We start from the raw sequence: 18,265 nt of genomic DNA on the forward strand, positions 1-18,265 counted from the left end.
TTTCTGGTACACAACTAAGTATATGTGTATCACACTTATATTATAAATGCGAAAGTTTGATTGTTTGGATGTCAATAACGCTGAAACTACAGAACGGATTTTAATGAAATTTGGTATACAGACAGGGTATGAGCTGTCTTTGGTGAGAGGATACTTTTTACCCGATTAAATGCTCCCTTGGGATAAAACAGGAATAGACAGTAACTAAATCATTTGTAAATGTCCTAATTCCACGCGGGCGGAAGCTAGTGTGTATATAGTTTGTATTTTACTTCGATTGTTAATAGACTTCAAAAATGGGGAAGGTTCTATGCTCCACTGAATTTTTTTTTAATAAAAATCTAAATGAATTCATAATATGGTTCACAATATTAATACATTTCAATGAAGTAAGTGAGGTCCTGGTGACCTTAAATACAAGCTTTCATTTACCTTTTTTATTATTTAATTATGAGATACCTAATTAACGAAAAGTAAGTATGAGAACATAATGAATCAATGAAAGAAGGTACTAAGCAAATTTAACTAGAACATCAATTTAAAATTGCAGAGTCGGAACGTTTGATCATACCGTCAATGATCATAAAGTACAATAAGTCACTTCCTCATCACGAGAGGTTGACAGAGTATATCACTTTCACCAGTTTTGTGGCCAGGGCAAATCCACGCGAATACCCTTTATGTTAAATTTAATGAACCGTGCTGTAATCTGTCGCATATGTATGTATCAGTATTATATTATCTGTGGTGTGTATTCTTAATTCAAATGCATGACATTTTTTTTCTTATTTTTGCTGTCGCATACTTGATGTTGACGTTAATGGAGTTCCCGAATTGGCTCGGATTTTCAGTGGCGTACTAATGCGTTGATTACGATAACGCCGTAATATCATTTAGGTGCTTTTTGTATTCTTTTAACCTGCCAGTTTTCTTTTATATTAAACAATTTCATATATCAATTTTACAATCATTGTTATTTGATTGCATGAAATTAGGTAGGTTAGTTATGCAACATACAATTTTGTACATAAATAAACATAAGAAGAAAAAGATTACATAGATGAACAGTTTACTAAGATATTTGTATGTTTGTTTGATTGAACGCGCTAATCTCAGAATCTTCTAGACCGATTTCAAATTTTTTTGGGATGGACGTTGGATAGGGACGTGATCCTTAAGTGTCCAGTATAATCTATACATGTATCACGGACTAAGCTGGGGCAGACTGCTACTAAAATGTGCATGTTTTAAAAACATGAATAAGTATTATTTACTATTAAAATATTTAACATATCACAGAAAAATAAATTCAACAATTATACAACATTGTATATATATAGAAGATGTTAATCGTCATAGATAATTCGATAGATGTTTATCAGTAATAAAAGTTAAATTTTAAATGGTGTAAATGGAGGCTCTTCCTACCACGACTCTTAAATGTTATTAAGCCTATTAGCAATTAGAGGTTCACGGTCGTATTTTATTATGCCCATTTTATTAAAGAAAATTCTCCGATAAACAAGAAATGACACAGAAAAAATACATAGTTTATAATTACAATTAATCGGTACTCATAAAGTTAGACAGGTACATATCTACTATGTATAGGATATACATATAATATGGATATATGTTTCTTCCCAAACTATGGAATAGCTTGGGAAGAAACTATAATTTATTTTCAAATAATTCTTTTAGGGAAAATAAACGACAGGATAACAATACAACAAACAGGTTGTGTTTTGATTTTGAGAGATTTAATCACGACACGATCGACATTGCGGCATCTTCGCGGCGCCCGAGAACCGCGGGGTTGTATATAAGAGTCGGGTAAGGTCGGGGCGCGCCACAAGTCGAGTAGCACTCTCAGTTGACAACTTTGTGTTAAAGTGTGTGTATTCGATACGGTGAGTTCTTTTTGAAAGATTGCTGACTTTGGATACGTGAGTTGGTGTTGCATATATTGTATACGGAGCTTTGATAGACTAGGATCAATTTTATGTTTCTGTGCTAAATATATTATATTTTTTGTTTAAATAACATGTAAAATTACATCTATTATTATAGTTAGTTAGTTTGAAAATTTTCTATTTTAGACTAGTTAAAAACACGATACAAATGAAAATAGATCAGAGATATGATATATTACGATATATTTGGTATTTGAAAAATTTTACAAGAGACCTAATAACAATAGTAATTCTAATAGAAATAGAAGAATTTATTTGAAATATATAAATGAAAAGAAATAAAAACCTAATGACAAGGACACCTAAATACATTTTTTTCTATTTAAATTTCAGTTAAAAGTGTAATCCATATCAAACAAGTTTGTTTCTTACAATACTTTTTCTCATAGACTATAACTAAGTACCACATTACCAGATTTATGTATTAATTGCAGTATTAAGATAGTTATCAATTGCTTAAAGCGGAAAGTCAATTGTTTACATGCATGTTCAGCAAAAATGTGTGAAACTAGGTCATTATTACGAGATTATCTTTTTATCTACTTTTGCCATTGAAAAATTAATTAGTTCTTTATATTTGAAATGTCTATCTATCACGTTTAAGCTTCGAATTGTTTTGCACGAAATTATTAATTTTAAATTTAAACATCATTCACATTTACCTACCATGATAAATAAACAAAGGCAAAGGATAATAATTTTTACTATTAGTAACTCAAAAATTACAAAGTATTTCTGTAATTTTTGAGTTATTAATAGTAAGTCATGAAGAATTTCCCGTAAAAGGAAGAATTCGCTTGAAAAAAAAGGCGGTTACGAACTTTGTCACTAATGAATTGGTTTTTTTGCGTTTTACCTTAAACTTAAATAAGCAATTCTTTTGCTAATTAGTGTGTAATTCTGATAGAAATAAGAACGGTATTAGCGATATTACAGTCTTAAAAAAATAACAAGAATGTTTAATGAAATGTAGGCTGATAGATTAAAATTTAATTAAAATAAAACAAAACGCTCATTGCTCATCGTAATCCTTATTAGAATGGTACGGAATTTACTAACATCCAAAAGCTTGTTTAATAATTTTATTTTACTCAATGGATATATATGAAGAGTCTGTTTGTTTGTTTATTTAATGCACTAATCCCAGGAACTACTGAACCGTTTTCAAAAATTATTTCCCCGTTGCATATGTATTTTATTTCTAATAGCTATAACTTATAAAATTATCAATGGATATTCCGGGGCGGATCTCTAGAATATTATATTCATTAAATGTCAAAAAACCTTACCCTAATGTCTTATAAATTTGTACATTCAATCCTGTCTCAAGGTTTTTTAAAATGTATATAATAAACTGATGTATAATTTTAAAAATGATATATTATAGTTTATAGTTTTTGTGGTAAAGTACTTCTTCACGCTCCGGCAAACCACAGGCCGTATTTAGCCGCAAATGTGAATTCTTATATTTAACTAACTGCAAAAGCATTTTAATCAAAACATTTTGAAGAATTTGTTAATTGTTAGCTTAAATCGGGACCTTTTGAAAAATATTTTTACTCTTTAGCCTTAGCGGAGCTTTTACTTTACTTTGTATAAGCTTTACGAGAGGAAATGGTCATGAACCCTGGTTCATCGAGCTAAAAGTATATAAAAAGAATAAATTGTAGATTAAGTTAGAAAAGACAGATCTGCAATGTTAAAAATATTTAAAACATCTGTTTATGTTAATAATAAAAGTTTAAACTTATAATCACGATACTTTTTGTAAGTATATTTCTTACTCTTAGTTTGATATAATTGTTTTTATATCAATATGATATATAAGATCTAAATATCAATTAGTCTCATAAATTAAATACCTTGTACGTTAGTAACGCTTACTATAAATATTCAAATCCATAAAGACGCTTGCATTGCGTATCCCTTAGTCATCTTATTAATTAATAAATAAATTATTCATAATTAATTTGTCCGCTACATATTGTAATTGCAATGTAATAATGCATGTCAATATCACAATCATAGGTATTATATTATATTATTTAAGCGAATTTAATGAATCTTTAGTATTATTAAGTATTTATATTTATTTATTTATTCAGTATTGAATGTTCATAAGCTTCAGGTAAGTCTATCAAAATTGTAAAATCTATTTGTGACTTTGTACTGTTAAATATTTATTGAAATAAAATATTGATTCGCCTGACATCTTTAAAAAGTTGCATTCCAGTCCCTAAAAGTTTAAGTCCCGTGTCTCTTTATGAGATATGGGGCCGAGAATTTTTTTTTTGTGCGTCCCCACCGGGAATCGAACCCTCGGTTCTACGCTCACGCGTTAACCACTGCACCAAGGAGGCGGTCTTTCCAGTCCCTACAGCTTAAAAAAGTTGTAGGATTTAACTTTTTTAGAAAGTATTAGATTATTTTTTATGGCAAATTAAAACATTTTACGAAGTATTCAGGCTCACATATGCTCATAATGCTATTATTTACTTTTCCATAAATGCATAAATCTTGGCTATTACAGAGCTTTCATGAAGTATGTACATGCGGTAGTTAGTAAGACAAATCAATGAAATAATATTTAATCCTTTTTATAAATAAATAATTAATCATATATTCACACTTTTTATATCGCCATTGTTTTTATTTTCTATAGATCAATTATTGTTAGTAGTGTATACATTGTCAGCTAATAATCCAATTAACATGTATCTTTCATAAGGAAAGATAATTATTTCCTTTCCACATTATTCTATTGCAACTTCCACTAATGAAACGCATAAACAAAAAGTGTCAAATCACCACAAGTCAAGCATTCACACGATAGCGAGATTGCACGAAAGACAAAGCAATTTTTCCCGCAGGAATCGATCACGCAAGGCCGAGCACATAATAAATTAAATGAAAGACGTTTATGTCCTATTATTAAATACTTTTGTGTTCAATTGAATAACATGATTACTACTGATTTCAAAAAAAAAAAAAATGTAAGTAAATAAATGTGTGTTTACAACACAGATTATTTACAGATATTTATATATAAATTTTAATATATATAAAAATACTGTACGAAAATTTTTAAGCTAAGAGATATGTAATGTACTTTTTGGTTAGAGATTTGGCAAAAATAACTTAATAATTATTTAATTATTACTTATAAATCAGTTAACAAAACGTTCATATCCTGCCTAGGTGTAAATGGTCTTTCTACGTAATTGGCTTGTAAATACCGTAAAAAAGGAGCGGGCAGCTAACAGCACGTTTAACGATGTCGTCTGGCAACACAATTAAACCGATGACAGTAATTAATCGCGTAAGGAAAAACAATACGTAAGGAATTTAAAAATGGATCCGCTATCTTGATTGTGTTATTTTTCATTTTTTATAGTAATATAATGGATTATTGAATAATCTTGCAAACAATTCTTTATGGTTGGAACGAAATAAAAATATTTGTATACATATGTACAGGTTATGTACACGAATACTTTAATGTATGATTACAGAATAACTAGAACTGAGCAAATTTATAAAAAAAAAAAAAAAAAAAATTCTTTATTACAAACATGAATTCATTGGATCCCGCACTAGGCAATGCCTGTTCTGCGGGACCATGATAGATTTGTACTTTCAAAATAGGTCATTGATGATCATCTTCGGGTCATCGAATTGCAAATATAATTCAAGTCTTCATTTCCAAACGTTTTTTATTTAGAACATGGCGTTTGATATTGTCATAGTAATTTCTTGTATTTGAATAATGAGCATGCAATCTGATTTAGGAATGTTTTAATCGAATATAAATACCTTACCTACCTTATATCTTATTGTTTACATTTCTTCTACTATTTTTATAATTATTTTATTGAAATTAGAAGATTTCTGACATATTGAATTTGTTTGTCTTATCTATTCTGAAAAGACTTGGAAGGGAAATATTGGCTTCAATGGATTATTTAATATAGCCTTTTTACATTTATTTATAAATATAATAAATAAACTAACTTATACATAAAAGTGAATAATATGATTTTTTTTGTTATTAGATGACGTCGATGAAATGTTTATTGGTAGCGGTTGCGTTGGTGTGCGTAAGTGTACGACATGCGTCGTCTGCGCCCGCGCCGCAAGCAGAAGAGCAATATCCTCCGATGCCAGTAAGTATTTTAAAGTAATTGCTACTACATAATATGTAATCTGTAATACTACATAACTCTGAAGCCAGAAAGTCCGTGGAATTGTAGTATGTACTAACAAATTTGATTTATATATATATTTTCTCTACAATTGTACAAATTTGCCCATACTTAAAAATGTTTTTGATTGGTTAGTTCTTATAAGGAGGCGACCTGGGAAGAGTAGAAGATATTTTATTTTTATTTGTATTTTACAAGAAGAATTGCGCGTTACATTATTCAATCGCACAATAATAAGTTTGTAATGATTGCTGGATTTTTCATTAATAATTTATAAAAATGATTGCATTTACAAATGACAAACGACCGTATCCTATGTGACATTTGCCCTTTTGTATCAATACACAGCATTGTTATATGCCAAAGGGTCGCTTCTCTAGAATTATTGCCTCCACATCCTTGCAGGTCAAGATGTTAAGGCAAGCAACTTTTCATTTCAAAACAGTTTACTAGCATTTTAGCTAAAATGGTATTTATAGACGTCCTTTGAAGGTAATTCTTTGACTTTATTGATATAAACGTTGTTATTCTTTATCTGCAATCGTTTGCATCTATTGGCAATCACGTCGCGTGTGGTTACGAACAATTAACGAATAATGTTTATAACCTTGACTCTTTTAGTGAGATTCCACCATATTTTAATTTAATTATGTTCCGAGATTGCAGATTGTTTTTGTGACATCTTTTGTAACTTTGATTATCATTTACCTTATTAAATTAATTTTCATCATCATAAATCATATTTAAATACATTAATTAAATCGATTAATAATTCAAATCAAATAAATAGCACAAGTTTTGAAGCAGAATCGACTAAAAATGTAGCTTTAAACCTACCAAGCAAAGACGACTTTTTAATCCTTATTGTACTTATGTACATTGCATATTTCACACCTGAAATTACATATAATTCTCATGTATAATTAACAGGTGTTCGCGCATAGTGCACTTATCCGCCGTCTAGTTGTATCTCATATCAGGGTGATCTTAGCTATACACCCATTATGCTAACGATGTGAACACACGGCTAACACACTAATTAGATGAATTGCGTCCAACCTCTTTTGTGCGCGCTCTTTGACCATTAGCTTGATGTTATCGCACAATAAAAAATGTAATTTAATTATGTTTTCAAAGCACGATAGATTTTTAGAGCATTTCCTTCGATATTGAAATATAATAAGTCGTTTAGGTTTTTACGTGTTTTAATATTGACATTAGAATATTTTTGCGAAACGTTGCGAAACTTTCTAGTATATTTAACAATTATGTATGATGAAATATTAATTAGCGTAGCATTTGAAGTTCACATTTTTAACATATGAAATATGCGGGGTCACAATGAGTGTAGCTATAAGAAAATTCCCATGACCTTAACTTACTTGGTACATTTGTGTGTCTTTCTTACAATAGATAAGCTGTTAATGTAAACTCTGTGAATAAAACGAATTGACAAATTCATATCGTAATATTATGATGATTTTCGAATTGTTATCAATAAATCTATTATTTTTAAAAAAGGCTTCATATGATAAAGAAAACTTACTTAAATTTAAAATCTAATATTTATTTTTACAGAAGTTACCTTTGACCGTAAACAGGGACAAGTAATAATAAAGTCTGGCCTTGGCCCCTATTAGAAGATTCAAAAAAATACGGAAGCACATTATTATATAGACATAACTATATGTTTTTGCATAAAATAAAGATTATTTTACGGTTAGCTGACTTAGCAACATTCTGACTTCTTATAACAGGCAAAATTGTGACGATTTTAAATTCGAATTCTTTATACTATTTATTCCTTTACCTTTATGTTAAATAAAACTTAAGCAATAATTTAGCAGTATTTTCTATAGGAAGATAAAAACGAGATATTAAATATATGTGTAGCGACACAACAAGAGGTTATTTGTTTAATCAACAAATTTTCTAATGTTTCACAGTACGAATATAAATACGACGTTGAAGACCCAGAAAAGGAACTGTACTTCGGAGCCAACGAATCTGGCGACGCACAGGGCAAGGTAATTGGAGGATACCGAGTATTACTTCCCGATGGCCGACTCATGGTGGTAGAATACACAGTCGAAGGCGACAGTGGATTCGTACCGAAAATCAGTTTTCAAGAAAACGCGAGCCCCTTTAAAGGAAAGTAACCAGTAGACCCAATATAGCGACGACGTAATCCTCACGATTCTATCGTTGAGATACAATATCCAAATGATTTACTTTATTTTTGTATATTGCCATTAACGTTAAACAGCAAATAAGTTAGTCATTTTTAATAATAAACCGATTGAACGTTGTAAAAATGTAGTCCAAATAATGTTTCTTAGAATGGACTTGTTAAAGTTGTAACGTAATTATACCGATAATGAGGGCATATTTGTGTTCAATGGTTATACGCAAAATTTCTTTTCGAGTTTAGTTTTATGTAATGCCAGTACAAGTACATTTAGAAATACTTTAAGACGACATGTTTGCGTTCGAGATTGGACTATTAAAATGGAATCCAAAATCTTTTAGATAATAGTTATTCAAAATGTTACCAAACCTGTGATGACGTAATCGAAAGTTCGGAATATTCGAAAGTTATATTATTTTTATAGCATGGCGCTACATTGTGATAGTATCTAAACGTTTAGATTAAGTTCATATCACTATCTGTAAATTTAAGCAATAAATATTTTGTACGATTTAAAACTGTTATTTTTCTTTAACCCTTATTAATAAAAATACATGTTTAATTGAAAGTGATCTGGGAATTATAATTAAAATGAACAACACATTTCTAATTTGATGCTATAGCACTTATATTAAAAATGAATAATGAGAACACTATAATAACTATAATAATAATAAACACCTAGGAGCATTACGTAAGCACAATGAATAGGAATGTGCGGCTGGTGTCAATAGGCAATTTTTCAAATATAATTTACTTTGTATTTATTCGTGATCCCTGAGTAAAGCTCTATATATGACCCACGGGCGAAGCTGGGGCGGACGGCTAGTTGTACTTTAGGTACACTTTGGTAACTAGGTATTTACCTGAATATGGATATTAATCCATCTTCCCCAATTCATTTATAAATTATGGAAAGAGAGATTTATGGGATTTTGTACTACTTAATAAACAGGTAACTTATATATGTACATTTTATATTTTATTGTATATTTTATTAAAATATGCAATAGTGTTTTCTAAAGAACTACGTGGCTATAGGGACGGGTTCGGAATTAATATTAAATCTTTTTTAACTTAATTCCAAGAAAACCGAGATACGAAACATGAAAACGAAACAATATAAATTAATGCTAATCTGACTACAGAATCCCAACTTAATAAAAAATATAGCATAATACAAAACATGTATCGTTGTTTAATAAACGTATCTTCAAAATGCAACCATAAACTATATTTTTTACCTTTACACAGTTTGCAATTATATTAAACGTAAGAGTAACATTGATCTTACCTTATCTGCGAGTCGAGTCATAATAACAGCGGTGGCTTCAGTATCGAATTGTGGCCGACCCGCCCGTCCCACCATTTGGAGTATCGTACTTATACTATATTCCTATAATAATACATTATTTTAGGAATATTACTTAAGATCAAGGGCACATAATACTATAGAAAATAGTGATATAAGAGGTGATACCTAATAAAATAATACCACGAATAAATTTTGCAAATAATTCTGAATGCGTTAATAATTCTAGCTGGTGACGTATTATATATATCACATCATATTCAGTTAAATAACATTGAATTGTCTTTAAAATCAATGATATTTTCATGTTTGTCATGAAACAACTCTATACTGGATAAACGATAATATTCAAGTAAGGGGCGTAGCAAGGTAATTTAAGGGACTTAAACCTTCAAAGAAGTAATTTCTAATTAAATATGCATAAACATCTGGATTTATTTTAGTACTTATAGTTACCCTGCTTTCATGAACCTCCCCTTAAATCTGACTACGCCCGTGATAAGAGAAGTACCTGATATGCCCCATTCACATATTGTTGAGTGTTCTTGATAATAACCAGATGGGCTGGTAAGTTGACGCCCATTGCTATAAAAAATAAACAAGACATAGATGCGATGTACCGTGTAACTTTTTTATTTTAATAGTACAATAAGTATAAAATAATTAAATAGTAATAGTACATATTACTTCAATTGGTTGGAAAAAGAAGACATATATTATCTGATGTGGTCAAAAATTTAATAGGAAAATATGGACAACATAAATCGTAATAGAGATTAAAATGAATCAAATTGATTAATTTGATGACTTTATTTCTAACGACGAATATTTAAAAATGAACCATTGAACAATCTAAATGTACATAAATTTATTCCTTCTATATCGCAGCCTTAATAACACATGAGTACCTACATTAATTCAAAAAGGACCAATTAAAAAGACACAATTATGCAATAAAATCATCACAACATAAAACTGTAAAACCGGCGCACCTCCCGTTGCGTAAACGAGAAATCTTTGACGCAGTGAAAGGATACGTACATTGTACGTGTAAGGATTTCGAAATACGGAAGCGGATTTCTGGGAACCGTACTATCTGCAACGGTTTAGGATGATCACGTTTTAAGCTTTCTTATACAAGGCTCCGCACAACAATACTTGAATGTATCTTAAAATTCATATTTATATGAAGTAGTTTTAAAGTATGCTAGTCAATAGTATATTATTTAGAATTGGTTTATGTGTTAAAAAATTTAATATTAAGAAATATTGTATATTTAGTCGAGTCATTAATGTGTCGTTAATTGAGTTTAAGTAGTAGGTGAGGCTTAATAAACGCCACACAAGCCATAGGTTGATTCTTCTTCAATCCCAAAATAAGATAGGTAACGAAAATTAATGTTTATACGGTAACAATTATATTAGATATCATTATCAAATATCATATCATATCATTTTCAAACATTCAACACATAATTTTTACTAATAAGAGTTGCAATACAGACATAAAACAATACTTATTATTAAATTTCATGTTTGTCGAAGCCTTAAAGTGGGTACCAGACCACACGTTGCGTTTAGTTATCTAGATCCGGAAAACAAAATGTAACTGACAAATACGTGTACACGAATATGGTGCTTTTGCTAACACAATAAGAAAGTCAGGCTGACGAATGATTTCCTTTGGTGGAACTGAAACTTATAAGATTGAATCTCAGATTTGTGATAAGTGCTAATAACGGAACAACGTTGATTACGATCTCTGAGAAAAGTACTTTTTAATCCGAAATGGATAAGTATTAATCATAACACAAAATAAATAATGACAAATTGTAATATCACAAATGAAAGTGCATGATGCTTGATTTTGGGAAGCACTCATAAAATAATAATTAATTAAAATATGGACAGCAGTCAAATGTCTCATGTTCGGTGGAGACTGCCGTAGTCGGTATCTGCTATTGTAGATAAATCTATTGCTCTGATGCTAGTATAAAATAAAAAAAAAGGTTTGCAAAGCTTATAGGTTCAGTTCACACATAATTAGAACTTAATCATTATTCAAATGAATTTTGGATAGCCAATGAAGCGAAAGTCGTCATTATTAATAGGGCCGATGCCCTTTTAAATTGACGTGAATAAATTAATTTGTTATGTATTTCAATGAAGTGAAATGACAAAAAAATATGTAAAGACGAAAAAGTTACCTAATGTTGTAGTTGTAATGAGGATAGGCAATTCTCTATTTCTGAAAGCGTTTTCAATGTTTATTCTTTCTTCGTATAAGAGACCTGCGTGATGGCAGCCCACGCCACATAATATCAACGACTGAAATCATGTTTTACAGACTTTTATTTTATTTGACAACAATTAAATGCCAGTTATAGTTTATCGTTTTCTTTGCCTTAGGCCTAATATTTCATATGAAAGCAAAATGCAAAATATTTACTCATTATATTGAGGTAAAACGAGATAGTAAATTTTACTAATTACTAATAGGCATAAATATTTTGTAATGTAAACCTACTTTCTACATAAGATCGCCAGGAGTTACTAAAATAAAACAGGTGGGTATTTACTTGAAACTTTTTATTCTTAATAGTGGATGCAAGAGCGGCAAGCCTGGCCTTCTGCTCATCGCTGAACCCAACCGTGATCTCACGGGATAGCGTTTCAGCGGTCAGCGCGACACTCTTCCGCGTGTTGCAGAATATCTGTTACCGTTTGTGTTATAATGTGTTTTTAATACAAAGTTATATATTTTTATATTATATACTAGCTGCACCTAGCAAACGCTGTTCTGCCTTACTCTTATCATTTAGGGGTATGAAAAATAGATGTTGGCCGATTCTCATAGATACCGGATAAGCACAAAAAAATTCATCAAAATCGGTCAAGCCGTTCCGGAGGAGTATGGCAACGAAAACTGTGACACGAGAATTTCATATATTAGATTAGACGCTCGTCCCGGCTCCGACCGAATATTAAGATTTCTATTTTATTCCAAGGGAGTATTTAATCTGGATACAAAATATCTCATCACTCAAGTCACCTCAAACCCTGTTTGTATACCAAATTTCATGAAAATCCGTTCAGAAGTTTCAGCATCATTAACGGACAAACAAACTTTCACATTTATAATATCAGTGTGATATTGATTTTTTTTGTATAATACCTAATTACAGAAGTTATATAGTTAGGTATTATAGGAAAAAATTGATCGATTATCGGTCCCAAGTCTTTCCAAGCGACGCTTGAGATGTCTCGGTCGCAATCCTACCTACTCGAATTTCTTTTATTCATTCAATTTGTTGATTTGTTGTATCGGCTATGAAAGGAGGATTTTTTGCGAGAATCTGAATAAGTGTTCGTATAAATACTTTCTTAACACGCTCTGATGCGTAAACAGTTTGATGGATTAGCTTAGCTGAAGAGATGTCGTATCGATTACGAAAATGTTTCAAAATATATAGGTTTATGTAGCGAAGTACATGATTTTCATTTAGATTTCAATACTCATTTTTGTCTTTTTTTTTAATATGGTATCTACCACGCAATTATATATTAATTATATATAGATAAATTAACTATTGAAAGTCATAGGCACATAAAGTAGGTTCATAGAAAAGTGGATACAATACTGAACGTACCAGAGTAGGTTTTCCATTATAGTATTTCTGTATAATGGGCCACAGCTTGTAATTAAGAACTATATCAAACTTGAATAAACTCGAGCCCTCAGCACAAGGATAACCTTCTACTACTAGTTTCAATTTTACTGGTCGGCATTCGTCTCCGAACCTATGTATTTTTATTTATATGAGATACCGCATGTAATAAACTACAAATTTACGATTTATATGAAAAAGAACTTTTTTGGCAAGCTGCAAATTTTATGACCAGCAATTATAGTTTAGAAACTTATTTTACATATATTTTTTAACGTAAATAAAATGAAAATATTATACCTTACAGGCTGTACGTTACAGCGCGCAATTAACGTTATATAATTATATTTTAGTATGGTTCAAATAGAATTGAACTAAAAATGACATTGAGGGAATTAAATAATATAATATTAGGTGATTTAGAACAAATTACATACTTATAAAACACAGCTGGTTTATCAGCTGACCCAAGCCATTTAGCAACGTCTTCAGGATTACTAACAGTAGCGGATACTGCTATGAATCTTATTTTAGGTGAAGGAGCAATTGTTACAGTATCTCCGTTAGTTCTGTACTGTTGTTGTAGTTTGGTTATGCGGTGGGCGGATTGGGCTGATGACTTGTAAATGGAGTAATAAAAAATTCAGTGGATGTTTCATGAAGGTAGATAAATAAAAGTGGAGTATAAGATCACGTAAATGTAACCTACTAACATTGATTTTGGATACTCACTTAGAATGTTCTTCTATGTTACTTATAAGATTCAATTAAGGATTTTTTATAATTCATTATTTGAGTATTGACTAATGAGATACGTTTCATTAAGATTTTACAGTGATTAAGTAAAATTTGAGAGAGATATAAAAAATTCTAGTATGAAAGTTAGTGAATAATTACATATATAAGATCTATTAATTATTCATAAACAGATACATATTATCTACAAACAAACATTATTAAAATGCAAGCAGTTTTCATATTTTCAAAAAATATATATATATTTTTTTAATATCACATTCTCATTCTTACCTCGATAGTTTTCATTCTACTCACAACAGCTTCAAGCACAGGTCCTCGCATTTCATCGTTTAAGATGTGAACCTCATCAATTAAAAATAATTTAATGACTTCGACAAAACTAGCGTGGTCTTTCCAACGGCGGGTTAGCATATCCCATTTTTCTGGAGTCGTTATTATCAGTCTACATGTGCAGTGAATAAAACGGAATTCTGAATTTTTTAGTGATAAAAATACGTAAACTTGTATAGGGTTTTAAACTCTTTAAAAAAAGTAGTGGAAAGATTAAAAATCTATGATTGAAGTGATATAATTGTTATTTTAAATTAATTAACTGGAATAAATTTATAATTTACGCACTGCAGAATTAAAAGATTTTCATAAATAGTTTTTACGTAAAAACATTACAAAAATTACGTTAATAATTAACTCAATTCTATGTTATTGCTGTATATTCGATCATATTAATTTTAAGCCAAATGGGTCTTTTATTTTTGGCATTCATGACACATACGACTATTAGATTAGGATTCAATAGTTGCTTCAATACGACTTCTATAAATAAATTTAAGTGCTATTTAAAGCCATATATCTTATTTCACAAGAATCTCACATGCTAAATACCTACTATAATTATAAACTACTAGCTGCGCCCCGCGATTTCACCCGCGTAAATCCGTATCCCCTAGGAATATCGGGATAAAAAGTTGCCTATATGTTATTCCAGTTGTCCAGCTATCTACGTAGAAATTTCATTACAATCCGTTTAGTAGTTTTTGCGTGAAAGAGCAACAAACACACACACATCCTTACAAACCTTCGCATTTATAATATTAAGTAGGATAGTAGGATAGGAAGTAGGATTATAATACGATATGACTACCCACTATTGGATACAATTAGAAACGTAGGTACATTTTTTAGCATTATCCTTATACCTATATGGTTTTAGCTGTGGGAAGTCGAGATCTGTATCTCCGGTGACTTCAATACATAATACACCGAGCTTTGTGAATTTTGGATACCATTCCGACAAACGTTCCGAACATAACGCTTTTACAGGTGCCACTAAAACATCAGGTATATTATATTGACACCTTAATTCATATCAAATAGTTTATAGTGCAATCTCATTAACGTGTATTTTAATAGCAAATTTCCGGAGCCGCCAATTTGCCTTTGTTTTTCTATAGGAAAGATCAACTTACTATAGATTATTTTGAAATCCTGATCGGAGTTTTTATCTTCCATCTCCATTAGTAATTGTACAATAGCCATTTCAAACACAACAGTTTTGCCCGAGCCAGTAGGAGCGCATACTACTAAAGATTTATCTAGAAAGTTAATAAAATAGAAATGATAACGTACCTAATTTACTTATCGTTAGAAGTCTAACAGTGAACTGATAATGATATTGATGAGCGTAATATTACGATGTTTTATTGAAATAGAAAAATAAATTACATACAATTACAGACGCGGTCGTTTCGAAAAACAAAAGAGGGTCTCAACTAGCCCGGTTTTTTTTTTGTTGTTGTTAATCTACCCACGTGGGTTTTCAATAGATTTACGCGATTCTTTTTAGTGGAAATTGTGATTTTGGCCCCATTTTGGAATCTGCAGTGTTCCCCCAATATTTTTGGGCAGGGCAGAAATTATTTTAATAAACGTCAAACTTAAATTCAATCACCCACAATTTATATTTACACGACATTTTAATATTTAGGTAACGCATTTATGTGCCGCACTCACCTGAATATAAAGCATCATCGATTATTCTAGATTGCACTAAATTAAAATAATTGTATGTAAAGACGTTTCTATATTTTTGATCTGTAATTAAATTTAGTCATATTAGAGAATACTGTATTTTGTCAGAAAGCCGTCGATTGTATCTTTTTTTTAATTGATTTTTCTTCAACGTATGGCCTCTATTGGATTTCTTACCAATTTCTTCTCTGCTTCGAAAGTGACCTTTTTGACCTGTATATCTATCGGGTCTTTTTTTATCAGATAAAACTAAATCCACATTAAAATTCTCTTGTGACGATACATTTGTACTATTCGATAAAGGCAATGACATTGGTTGTGAATTCTCTATTTCCTCATTTAAAATATCTGTGAAGTTTGATCTAAAATATTGAAGCAATTTCTGATGACACTGGGTGAACAATATGTATATTAATCATCGTATAGCTACTATTAAAATGCCAAACTACATTACTTACAATTTGTAATTAACGTTATTCATTTTATTTCTATATAATGTGTTTGTCTTCAAATTTCAACAGAAATAAAGTAATTGCCAAAACTTGTAACCCTTCTTTTCAGATGTTGAAATATTGAATTGGCGCCATTTATAATTTTATTTTCTGTGGCCATAAGATAAAAAATTTAAATCGAAGGGTAGGAATCAAGGAAATTTTAAAATATATTTTATTTCGATTATTAGCGAACAAAATAAAGTTGTCATTGTCTCGTTAATTATACCTTAAACGTTTTTTTCTTGTTATTATTATAACATTATGTTAAATAAATTACCCTTTTTATTGCAAGGAACACCATAGACGCTGTGTCAATTGTCAATGTCCTCTAACATTCTAGGAAATCAGCTGTTCGTATTTCATAAAACAAATTCAACAGTTAAACGTCATAATTTTAAAATATTTTTTCCTTATTCATGTTTTTAAATAATGAATTGAACATACCACTTCTTTTCACTTTAATTTCAATTGTTTTAGTATAAGATATTAAAGTACATGAATTTCTAAGTGTTATTTGCAAAATTTATAATGTAAGCATACTATTTTGTGAGATACAAAAATGTGTTTAAATCATTTTTTTTTATTTATATATTGGTTTTAACAGGGAGCATTTAAAAGATTACGAAAATGCTGACACAATTAGTATCGACACCCTGGCCCTGGAGGAAATGGTGCAAGAAGAAAGAGCTAAGGAAATATCGGAATTAAATAGCTTACACGAAAAAGTGTGTTATTTACACACAAGTTTATTGTATTATAGAAATGCTAAATCTAAAATGGGAATGATATGTTATGAGGCTTGGAAAACAATGGTAAAAAAAATAGGAGGCTCACCCAATACATGGAGAGATTTAGGCTATGCTCTGGGTATTAATCAAGATGACTTGGATGTAAGTTTTTCCAACTACAGAATTTCTTGTTTTATGTTGTATTTTTAACATGCAATTACCTATTATGTGACTTTCTAAGTACCAATCATATATTTTAAATTTCAGTACATAGGAAATTCTGTGAAAGATGATCCAGCAGATATAATATTAAAAGTATATATGCAAAATGAGAATGCAACTTTAGACAAAATTATAGAAGCATTTATAAAGATGAAAAGGTATGATATCCTAAAAGCTGTAGAGAATCCACTTTGTAATATGGCACAATGTTTCAACAGAGATGATAGTGGATATCAAAGTAATAGTAATACAGGTAAAAGAGAAATCATTACGCTGACAAAAAATGTTCCTAATGACCTACCTCCAGCATTAAATAAAAAATATGTCAAGGACAGAGCTGATAAACCGAAAAAGCCAACATTGAGACCATCCACAAAGACCGATGAAAATAAAAGTGATAGTGACAGTCTAATACTATTTCTTACATATACTGAAGATGGTTTAGACACTGCTTTAAATATTCAAAGCTATGTTAACAATTGGGATGACTTGCCAGGAGTAACAGTTGTAACGCTAAATGGGAAAAGGGAAGAGGTTGTGCAGAATCCAGAAAAGTTCATTAGGGAATATTTTGAAAAGGTAAAAATATTATTCAATATTAATACTATTATTAACTTATAATATTATAAATACGAAAGTTTGTAAGGATGTGTGTGTGTTTGTTGTTCTTTCACGCAAAAACTACTGAACC

The 18,265-nt window shown here is 30.3% G+C and overlaps 3 protein-coding genes across 4 annotated transcripts in view; 2 read left to right on the top strand and 1 right to left on the bottom strand.

Annotated features, from left to right (window-relative positions):
* LOC119830936 (probable ATP-dependent DNA helicase HFM1) overlaps positions 1-16,925 on the bottom strand; it is a 32,334-nt gene extending 15,409 nt beyond the window's left edge. Inside the window, exons 1-12 of the mRNA XM_038354127.1 lie at positions 16,902-16,925; positions 16,308-16,521; positions 16,113-16,193; positions 15,569-15,694; positions 15,299-15,428; positions 14,373-14,544; positions 13,781-13,962; positions 13,326-13,476; positions 12,255-12,389; positions 11,883-12,003; positions 10,187-10,260; positions 9,658-9,759 (exon numbers count right to left, since the gene is read on the bottom strand). Of these exons, the coding sequence (XP_038210055.1) occupies positions 9,658-9,759; positions 10,187-10,260; positions 11,883-12,003; positions 12,255-12,389; positions 13,326-13,476; positions 13,781-13,962; positions 14,373-14,544; positions 15,299-15,428; positions 15,569-15,694; positions 16,113-16,193; positions 16,308-16,521; positions 16,902-16,925 (1,512 nt within the window). The remainder of the gene's footprint in view (positions 1-9,657; positions 9,760-10,186; positions 10,261-11,882; positions 12,004-12,254; positions 12,390-13,325; positions 13,477-13,780; positions 13,963-14,372; positions 14,545-15,298; positions 15,429-15,568; positions 15,695-16,112; positions 16,194-16,307; positions 16,522-16,901) is intronic.
* On the top strand, positions 1,787-8,881 carry LOC119830869 (cuticle protein 10.9-like). 2 transcript variants are annotated; one of them, XM_038354044.1, is made up of 3 exons: positions 1,787-1,910; positions 6,026-6,136; positions 8,122-8,881. In XM_038354044.1, the coding sequence occupies exons 2-3, from the start codon at positions 6,026-6,028 to the stop codon at positions 8,332-8,334; spliced, it is 324 nt and encodes a 107-aa protein (XP_038209972.1). In that variant the 5' UTR covers positions 1,787-1,910; the 3' UTR covers positions 8,335-8,881. The 2 variants fall into 2 exon arrangements, with proteins under 2 accessions (XP_038209972.1, XP_038209973.1); XM_038354045.1 differs by having other exon boundaries at positions 1,832-1,946.
* Positions 16,926-16,971: 46 nt separating the features above from the next.
* The window catches only part of LOC119830731, a 3,019-nt gene continuing 1,725 nt past the window's right edge, over positions 16,972-18,265 (top strand). Inside the window, exons 1-3 of the mRNA XM_038353849.1 lie at positions 16,972-17,154; positions 17,229-17,514; positions 17,620-18,153. Coding sequence (XP_038209777.1) covers positions 17,153-17,154; positions 17,229-17,514; positions 17,620-18,153 — 822 coding nt within the window. The 5' untranslated portion in view covers positions 16,972-17,152. The remainder of the gene's footprint in view (positions 17,155-17,228; positions 17,515-17,619; positions 18,154-18,265) is intronic.

Source organism: Zerene cesonia, chromosome 12 (genome assembly GCF_012273895.1).
Source record: "Zerene cesonia ecotype Mississippi chromosome 12, Zerene_cesonia_1.1, whole genome shotgun sequence".
NCBI classification, from domain to species: Eukaryota; Metazoa; Arthropoda; class Insecta; order Lepidoptera; family Pieridae; genus Zerene; species Zerene cesonia.

Coding starts and splice junctions, on each gene's coding strand:
- LOC119830869 (XM_038354044.1), top strand. CDS start 6,026: ATGACGTCGATGAAATGTTTATTGGTAGCGGTTGCGTTGGTGTGCGTA. Junction 6,137..8,121: donor AGCAATATCCTCCGATGCCA/GTAAGTATTTTA, acceptor AATGTTTCACAG/TACGAATATAAATACGACGT.